This window comes from Artibeus jamaicensis, unplaced genomic scaffold (genome assembly GCF_021234435.1).
Source record: "Artibeus jamaicensis isolate MK-2021 breed Jamaican fruit bat unplaced genomic scaffold, CSHL_Jam_final contig_944, whole genome shotgun sequence".
NCBI lineage: Eukaryota > Metazoa > Chordata > Mammalia > Chiroptera > Phyllostomidae > Artibeus > Artibeus jamaicensis.
The window spans coordinates 1,460,771-1,469,985 of NW_026522020.1; the positions used below are offsets into that span (position 1 = coordinate 1,460,771).

At 56.4% G+C, this 9,215-nt stretch overlaps 1 protein-coding gene across 3 annotated transcripts in view; it reads left to right on the forward strand.

The window, feature by feature from the left end:
* The window catches only part of EIF4E2 (eukaryotic translation initiation factor 4E family member 2), a 29,469-nt gene extending 26,178 nt beyond the window's left edge, over positions 1 to 3,291 (forward strand). For all 3 annotated transcript variants that reach the window (XM_037152186.2, XM_053655220.1, XM_053655221.1), the window contains one exon: positions 824 to 3,291. Coding sequence is in view for 1 of the 3 variants with exons in the window: in XM_053655221.1 (XP_053511196.1) it covers positions 824 to 863 (40 nt within the window). In the remaining 2 variants the exon portion in view is untranslated. The remainder of the gene's footprint in view (positions 1 to 823) is intronic.
* The last annotated feature ends 5,924 nt before the right edge of the window (positions 3,292 to 9,215 follow it).

Consider the following 9,215-nt stretch of genomic DNA (forward strand, 5'->3'; position numbering starts at 1 on the left):
CTAGAACTAAGTTTCTCAAGTGAAGGGTACCCAGGTTTCACCTCTGGGGATATCCCTTTTAAGCTGCTGTAAGTTTGAAGCCCAGGGTTGTTTGGTTGATCTTTTTGAGTATGTAACACAAATTCAGTTTGTATGTAACAAACTGAATGTGGTTCAGTTTGTTTTTAAAGTGTGTGTGTGTGTGTGTGTGTGTGTCTGTGTGTGTGTGTGTGTGTGTGTGTGTGAGAGAGAGAGAGAGAGAGAGAGAGCGTGAGAGGCCTCCCCTCCCACCTGACAGCCTCCGGGCAGCCTCTGCCCTGCCCCCTTCCCCTGTTTGGGGAACTGGCACTGCTGGTTTCTTGTGGAGCCTATAGCCTTGCTTCACGTGCCGTGAGCAGGTGCGGACTATGACCCTTCTTCCCCCGCCCCTGCTTGCACAAAAGGTAGCATCCTATGTGTACACAGTGTTCTGCACCTTAACTTACCGATTTCTCTCAGAGATGTTTCCTTATTAGCAGAGAGTTTCCTTTTAGTTTTTAAGCTAAACAGTGTCCCATTGTATGAATGTGCCATTGCATTAATATTTAACTAGTCCCCTATTGCTGTGTGTTCAGGTGGTTTGTAATCTTTTGCTATTGCGGACAGTCGAGTTGCAGTGTTTGAAGGGACTTGGGGGGGCCAGTCACAATGCCGGCAGTAGGACAGCGCAGTGGGGGGTGTCCCGGGCTGTGTCCCAGGCAGGCGGGCACCAGGGCTGCTGAGTTCAGGCCTCCCCTGTGTGTGTGTGTGTGGTCTGCAGACGGCCTGTGAACTGAATGCTGTTTTCTCCATTTTTTTCTTCCAGGGACAATTCCAGCTTTCGAAACACAAAAATCACATTGTGAACGTGCACAGCTGGCAATAATCCTCTCCTGTGTGTGTGTTGCCCGAGAGGACAGGAGGTCTCCGGCTGGCCCGCCCCTCTGCTCATGGAGGGCACCCCCGGGCGGCCTGCTCCCTTTTGCACTCACCCCTGGAGGACGGACCCCGCTAGACACCCTCCAGCAGGGCTGACTTTATAAAGCGGAAGAATGGCAAATGTGACTTTGTGACAGACACACTTTTTTAATGGTTTCTGTGGGGGGAGTCTAGCCTTTCATTTTGCCGCGTGCTGTCTGGGTGCCTCTCGGGCCCCCTGCTGTGCTCCTGTCTGCTGTACGAGGGCGCCGTGGCCGAGGGCACCAGCCTGAGCTGCGGACTGGGAGCTGTCAGTGTTAGGGACGCCCGTGCGCCCAGGAAGCCCTGTTTGTTGGAGAGTCCCAGGGTAACTGTAAATGCTGTCTTCTAGCTTTGCCATTAAATTATTGGGACGTTTTGTTTATTTTGCTCCCCTTTCCCCCAAGCCCACCACCCTCTGACAGTGTGTTGCTGACTGTGTGGTCTCCTGCCTCACGCCCACCAGTCTTCCCTGGGGTGGGACTCTCCTGCTCAGGTGCTGCTGCACTCAGAACTGTGCCCCAGAGGTCCACCACCTTCCCTGAGGCACCTTAGAGGTGCGACTCTGTACATTAAACTAGAGCAGAATCCAGCTGGGTCAGGAGCAAAATGGCAGCAGAGGTTCTGAGCAAGACTGGGAGCCGAGGGCAGCATCTGAAAGAGCCTGTTTACACAGAGGGCTGGGGCCTGTGTGTCCAGCCAGTGTCTGTGGGTTCTCGCCTGGCCCTCACCCAGGGACAGGAGCAAAGGCTGGTCACAGCCAGGTGCTCACCCTTCCTGTGATGAAAATTCTGTGGTTCTGAAACTGGGGCATCCAAAGAAAAGGTGACTGTGGCAGATGGCTTTGAGTGGCTGTGCCTCTCTGGGGATGTCGGAGACCTGGTCAGTCTTCATCACCTGGTACCTATGTGGCAAGCATGTGCCGATCCAGGATGCCCACAAACTTATGGCAGGCTCCTGCAGGCATGCCCTAGAGAGGTCTCAGAGCACGTGGGATTGACCTAAGTACTGAGGACCAGTCCCCTCACAGCCTGGAAGGAGCTCTGTCTTACTAGGCTCTCGTGAGCAGAGATCCAAGTACCTTAAATTAAGGTCCCTCCTGAAATCTTGCAGGCCAAAGGGCCTCAGCCACCTGGCCTCAGAGAAATTGCGTGCGCATGCGCATGACGGGCATTTTCTCACTGCTCCCGTCACTCCCACTTCCCATCCCCTCGACACCCTCCGATTGCCACTGGCTGGGATGCTTTCTGCTGAAAGAACAGAAGTACAGGGGCCACAGGGAGGTGCTGCTTCTGTTATGGGTGAGTTAGTTCAGATAAGAAGATCCAGCAGTGATTTAAACCACAGGAACATGAAGGATGAATTCTAGTGCCCAGGCCTTTGCTGAGCACCCAGGCAAACAAGCGCAGGACTGACTGCCTGGGGGGCCAGGCTGCCTCCAGAGACCTGCTCAGCTGCGCGGGGGTGGGGGGCGGCCTCCCCCTTGCCGGAACTCGGATTTGCCTGGGAATCCCGGAGAGAGCGGGCACTGGGGCTGCCCTCCTGTGGGCATCTCCCGGGCTGGTGTGTGTGTGCACAGCGTGTTCATGAGTGAGGGTTTTGTCATGCCTGTGCTCAGGTGTTTTGTCCACATTCATATTGTTGCTTTCTATTTTGGTCTCGTTTGTTCAGATTTTTTACTCTCCCATGTTCCTGGAGCTGCTCGTGTTTCCCCTTCCTCTTTGTCATCGCAGTATTTGATAGTGGTTTTTCCCTATCTAAAACAGGCTGGCCCTGTGCTGGGTAGGCCCCGAGCGGCTTCTGTCTGACAGCGTCTCCCCCGCCAAGTGCTCCAGACACTGCCCGCAGCTTTCAGCTGGCAGGGAGCTGGCAGGGTCGGCTGGTCCCACCCACTCTCCAGCCTCGCCCGGAGGCCTCTTCACCTCTGCCCTCGGAGGCCTCTGCTGTGCCGAGGTGGGACCCAGTTGGCCATGGCACCACCTGTTCTGGGTGGCCGTGCACCTGACAAACAGGGATGTCGCTGCCCGGGCCGAGGACCTACTTTCCACTTCACGCAGGCGCGCTGTTTTCCCGGGCCCCTCCGCCGAGTGTCCGGAACCGGCCCCTCCCCGCTCCAGTGCCGTGCTCCTCTCGACTGGTCTCTGTGTGCTTCCGCTTCCCCTGCCAATGTTCCCTATTGGCAGTGGCAATAACTTTCCACCCAGAGATGCTTGTGGTGCGCGATGCTCCAGGGATGAGTCTCCAGGCGTCCACCAGCGGAGGAGGAAGGCGGACAGGAGGGACCCAGTGTCGCACTTTCAGAGCCATTTCTGCTCAATAATAAACGGAAAGTATCAGCAACAACGGGCTGCAGACTCTTCAATAGAGGGCGACGGGGTGTGGTGCTTTGTTGCTGCCAATGCTGCCCTCGCAGGTCTCCGCTGGAGTGTGGATTGGACAGCACCAGGGGCGTCCAGACTGCCCCGGGATGGTGGGCATAAACGCGCGTGGGAGTGTTCTCTGATTGGCAGGCATCACTGCCAAAACTCAGTTTACATTTTTAATACCACAGTGTCGCCGTTAACTCTTCTCAACTTGGGGAAAGGAATATTGATTGGAATGGAAGGCAGCTCCACGAATTAGACTGAAGTAAGACAGCCCTGCAGACCTAGGCTTAGAGTGTCAATTTAGATTAAATAGCTCAGCCCAAAGGCGGGTGTGTGGGTGGGCGGGCGTCCTGCTGCCCGGTGCCCATGGGAGCACCCAGAGGGGCGAGACCCGCGGAGCCTCAGTTACTATGCATGAGGGTTTAAAACAATGCGTCGTGAGGCCCTGTTTCAGCAGATGGAAATTTTCCTTCTGTGTGTATCAGCCATGGTGCAAATAGGGGACAGAAAGCCCTGGAAGTTACTTTTATAGTGCGACAGGCAGCCGACTCAATAACTGAAAAAGGCAAGAAGGGAACAACTCAGGGAGGCAGCAACTCCAGGAGCTGCTGCCCGAGGCGGGAGGCTGCCCCCTGGTGCCAGTGCCCAGTATGAAGTGAGGCTGGCTCGGAGCCTGGACGGCAGCGGGGCGGCTGTGGGGACACCGCGGCTGCGGAGGTGCAGGAGCAAGCCCTTATCTCCAGCATCAAGGCTTCCCTTGGGGCACCTGGTGGGGTGGGCTGAGTCCTCGGCCCAGTACCCCCAGAACAGAGGAAGCCGAGAGAATGAAAGAGCTTAGTGACTGATTGCACGGTTCTCCTCTTTTTCCACTCAGCACCTAGACACACCCTTCCACACATCCCAGAACTTGAAGAGTATCTCAGGAGCAGCCCTGTTTCTGCCCAGGGTAGAATGAATTGTAGGACATTCTTACCCTCTCCCCAAACTGAGGATGGGTAAAGCCCAGCCTCCCGTGGATGCCTCTGATTCCGTCCCAGCCTCATCTGGCTGGAAGGGAGAATAACAGGACGGTACCTAAAGATGAAAGAGACATGTCTGCCAGTCTTGGGCCCAAGAAGGCAGACGGAGCTGTCAGGTGTCTCTGGGCCAGCAAGCCTTCCTCCTGTCACTGACCAGAGGGACTGCTCACGTTGATGCCCGAGCACCAGAGGCCCGTCCCAGCCTTGGCCTCGGCCTGCTCCCCCAGGTCCCCCCTTGGACAGTTCCTGGAAGGGGCTGAGAGTCCTACAAAGGCTGCAGCCCATCTGTTGCCAGGCCACCCTGGCCCTGCCCAGCATGCGGTTCCTAGGGGGCCTGCCTCCCTCAATGCTCCGCTTTCTCAGGTCTATTTTTCATGCCCACTGATTCACCATGCCCACCACACCCCCAGCCCTGGGCACCCTGGCTGGGGTCCTGGCTAACTCAGTGCTAGGCTGCTTTGCAGTTGCTAATCTAGCCAAATATTTGCCCCAGCTCATCCCCACCCACTGTCTCCTGCCAGTTTCCACTTTCCTCCTTGCCTTCTAAGACTCCTCACAAAGGGCAGGGGTCTCATCCCTCCAACTGATAAAATGGCCCAGGCCAGAGGCAGAGAGACCCCACCTCTCCTTAACACAGTGGGTGCCCCTTGGGAGGTCATAGGGGCAGATGGGACCATGGCCTTTGCCTGGGTTCCTGGCTCACACAGCTCCCCAAACCCACGGGATTTCCCGAGCTGTGAGGACAGGGGAACATCTTTTGTTCTGAGTTCCTGAAATCGCCTAAGAGCTAGGGGCTGACTCGGGTGTGTTGTTATTGGTAACCAGCCCCTTTCCAGCACAGCTGGGTTTATGTTTATCGAGTGACTTTTGTTTTTGTTTTTTAAATTTGTATTTATTTTTTAGAGAGAGAGGAAGGGAGAGCAAAGGAGAGGGAGAGAAACAGCCAACCACCTGAGCCACAGGGTCAGGGCGATCAGGGGACTTTTGGAAGCACCTGAGGATAGGGCTAGTTGCCAGGGCAACCATCTTGGAATAGAGGGGTGCAACTTTCAGTCCCACCCCCTGACCTCTGGGGAGAGGAGAGGGGCTGGAGGTTGAATCAGTCACGGATGGCCAAGGATCGAATCAACCCTGCCCACATGATGAGGCCTCCATGAAACCCAAGAGAGAGGTGAGGAGAGCTTCCACGTTGCCACTGCGTCAGGCTGAAGTCTCCACAGGGAGAGAAGCCCCTCGGTGTAAAATCTTGCCATGGGCATCTCTTCTCTGGCTGTGAGCTGCTCAGGCAAGTTGGTGGAGCCCGAGGAGGGGGTTGGTCAGAACTGCAGGTGACAGCCTGCCCTTGTGATTGGCATCCTGGACGGGGCCATGGGAACCTCCAGTTGGCGGCTGCTCAGTCAGAAGTGCAGGTGGCAACTTGAACTTTGTGATTGGAGTGTGCATGGAAGACACAGTCTTCTTGACTGAGCCCTTCACCTGGGGGATCTGGATGCTATCCCCAGGCAGGCAGTCAGAATCAAGTTGAAGTCTAGGTGCCGGTGGCATCACGGCATCACTTATGGGTGCGGGGAAGCCTCCACTCACTAGAATCGGGAGCCATTTGCAGACGCTCACCGAGAAGAGATCACAGAAAACTTTCCAATTTTTGCTAATTCTGATAGCAAAAATCTCTGATCTCAAATCATACACGTGTAGTTGAGTTTTCTTTCATGTATTTAAGAACAATTTATATTTGCTGTTATCATCTGACCATTTGATGGTCTTTCTCATGTTGGTTTCTAGGAGATCTTTCTGTATGAGGAAGGCTGTCCCTTTGTAGACTGAGCTTGGCCGGTTCAGGGGCCAGCGCGGAGCCCAGGGCAGCTGCCCACGCTGTGGTGCACGGGGCCTCCATTCTGCCAGTGGCCAAGGACGGGCTGTGTCCTGCCAAGAAGTGTGCAGACAAGCTGGGCTCTAAGGCAGGTGTCAGTACGACTTACCTGGGACCTCAGGGTGCAAGGAGCCCAGGTGCCTTGACAGTGGTGGGAGCATTCATCCCTTCCTCTAGGTGTTTGCATGACCCAAGCCTTGTTGCCGTGTATCTGAATGGGTCTGTCTGTCCCTGCATGGCTTCCAGAGTTTGAGTCATATTTGAAAAGCCTGCCCTGGGTCTTCAAGGCAAAGGCAGAAAGGCAGAGAGGATCACAGGCAGGGGTGAGGGGTGGGCTGACCGCAGAGCAGCAGGGAGGGCTGCAGGCCCGCTGAGGCTGCTTGGAAGACTGGCAGGAAAGGCTGCAGGCACCTGATTCCAGAAAGAGGGTGATTCCAGGCGATGGCAGAGACCAGAGGGCAAGTGTGGGGCCAGCAGCTCAGAGAGAGGATCAGGGAGGCCGAGAAACCATGAGGGAGGGGAGATGGGCGTGGGCCGTGTCATCCAGGTGGTGACATGTGCTGCAGCCCAAATTGAGCCCAAAGCCAGGGGTCTCTGCACCAGCACATCACAGCCCACTCCCCACCTCCTCACGGTGCATTGTGCTCAGACAGGTCAGTATCTATTCTGACTTCAGTCCCTGTTTAACTTCCTTCACACAGACTCTGGGGTGGTGCGGGGGGAATGCGTGGCTCAAATCAAAGGACTGAGAGCACGGAGAGGTCCCATTGGTGCATCTTAGGCCTGACCCCAGGGACTTGTCAGCCTTTGCCTCGAGCCTCAGCCATGCCAGGGCTCACAGCCCCAGTGCAGGCTCAGGCCCGACTCCCTAGCCCTTAGCTGAGGTCCTGGGCCGCCACAGCAGGGATCCGGGCGTGAGTTCAGGCTCTGGTGTCGTTCTGGCAGCATGTCACCTCGTCCTGATGAGTCCACTGTCAGGGAACAGAGCGTCTGCCAGGTAGAGGGTGTGTGGAGGAGGAAGACTCGGCGGCCCGGGGGACAACTGCCGTTCACTGTCGCCTTCCTGCGGCATCTGACCCTGAGTGCTGCTGTAGAACAGCCTCTTGAAGTCACAGGCAGTGCAAGGGTTAGACCCTGACCCCTGTGCTCTGGGGTAGAGGAGGAGGCGTTGGTGTGAGGTTGCGTTTACTTCCATACAAGCGCACACCTACTCCGGGAGACAGCGAAATAACCACAGCTGTGGGTGCGCATGCGCATTGGTACACACAGACACAACACGGGGCCCGGCACCAAGAACGCCCGTTTTATTGTAAAATCTTTTACTACAAAATCATAAGCGTGTCATTTTCTAACATACCAATGTCACACTCATGCACACCATATGACATTTTAGGTGACATGTTCACATTAAAACTCTTAAGTCATTACACCCGTGTTATTACCCTACCAGCCACATTCAAGCAGGCCGGCCCCCTCTGTCTGCCCCAGCTCTCTCCTCTGAGGGGGCCTGGAAGCGACGACACCCCAGGGGCAGCGAGCGCCCTGCACCCAGACCTTAATGTCTACACGCCACTCTCCAGGAGGGCCACCTGCTGGGGGACTGACCACGGAGGGTACAGCAAGGGTAGACCAATGGCCCTTTAGGCCCCCGGGACCATGGAGGGTACACCAAGGGTAGACCAGAGGGCCCTTTAGGCCCCTGGGATCTAGGCTCTCAGGATGAGGGCGAGGGAACTAACTTCTGCCGCCTTCCACAGCTACTCAGGCCCTGGGGACACTGTGCTGTCAGACAGACTCTCAGCTGTCGGTGGCTGATGAATTATGCCCTAGCTGCCGTGATGACCCGGCAGCCTGCCAGTTTGGCCACAATGGTGCTAAATGTCCGAGCTCTGAGCCCCTGGCGCCTGGGAAGTGCTCCGCAGTGAGTTTTCCAGACCGCAGCTGCCAGGAAGGCGTGGTGGGAGCGTTGGAACCCACCATGAGCCGGACAGGAAATTCCTCAAGGCATAGGTCAACATGAAGTGACACGAGATGCCAACCGCTCCTGCACCTGTCGTGCCTCCGCCGCCAGTGCCAAGACCCAGAGGCCCAGAGCCCCAAATAACTACCTGCTGCTGCTGCTGCTGCTGCTGCGCCCGCCTCCCGCAGCCCCTCTCCCTCCCAGCGCCGCCCCGCCCCTCGCACTGCCCCGCTGCTCCGGTCTCCCCCGACCATTCACACACCTTTCCTTCTGCCCCCTCTCCCCCAAATACGCTTTACTCCCCTTGCTAAGGGAGGGGGGTTCTTTCCTGATTTTAACCGTGCTCATTAGGTAGACAAACTGGTGCATTCAAACAACGAGATACGAGATACGATTCAATGGTAAAAAGAAATGAGCTTTCAAGCCATAAGAAGACATGCAGGAAACTTGAACGCACGTGACTAAGTGACAAGAACCAATCCGAAAGGCTACACGCTGAGTGACTCCGACTACATGACGCTCTAGAAAAGTCAACTCTGCCCACAGTGGAAAGATCCGCGGCGGCCGCGGGTCGGGAGCGGGGCGCACGGGCGGAGCGCAGAGGACGGACGTGCAGGGCGGCGAGACCCCTCTGTGTGATCCTCACAGGTGGGCGCCTGGCATTTGACACGTGTCAAAACCCACAGAGGGCACAGCGGCCAGGTGGACCCCACTGTGCACGACGGGCTTTAGTTCATAGTCCCGTGTCGGCACTGGCTTCTCAGTGGTAGCAAGTGAGCCGCGCGGAGGAAGATGCTGACAACAAAGAAACTGGGGAGGGGATATGCTGACCCTGTACTCAAAATCTCCTGTGAACCTAAAACTGTTGTTTTCACGTTTTGTTCAGAAGTAATTTTAGTCTCACCGGGAGCTGCAGAAGTAGTGCAGAGGCCGGGATCTCCCTCCCGCAGCCGTTCCCCTCCCACCAGGACACAGTTGATGCCATGACGGGACAAGACGAAATCCGGTGCCCTCCGTCTGGCGGCGGCTTCGGGTGTGTGACAGTG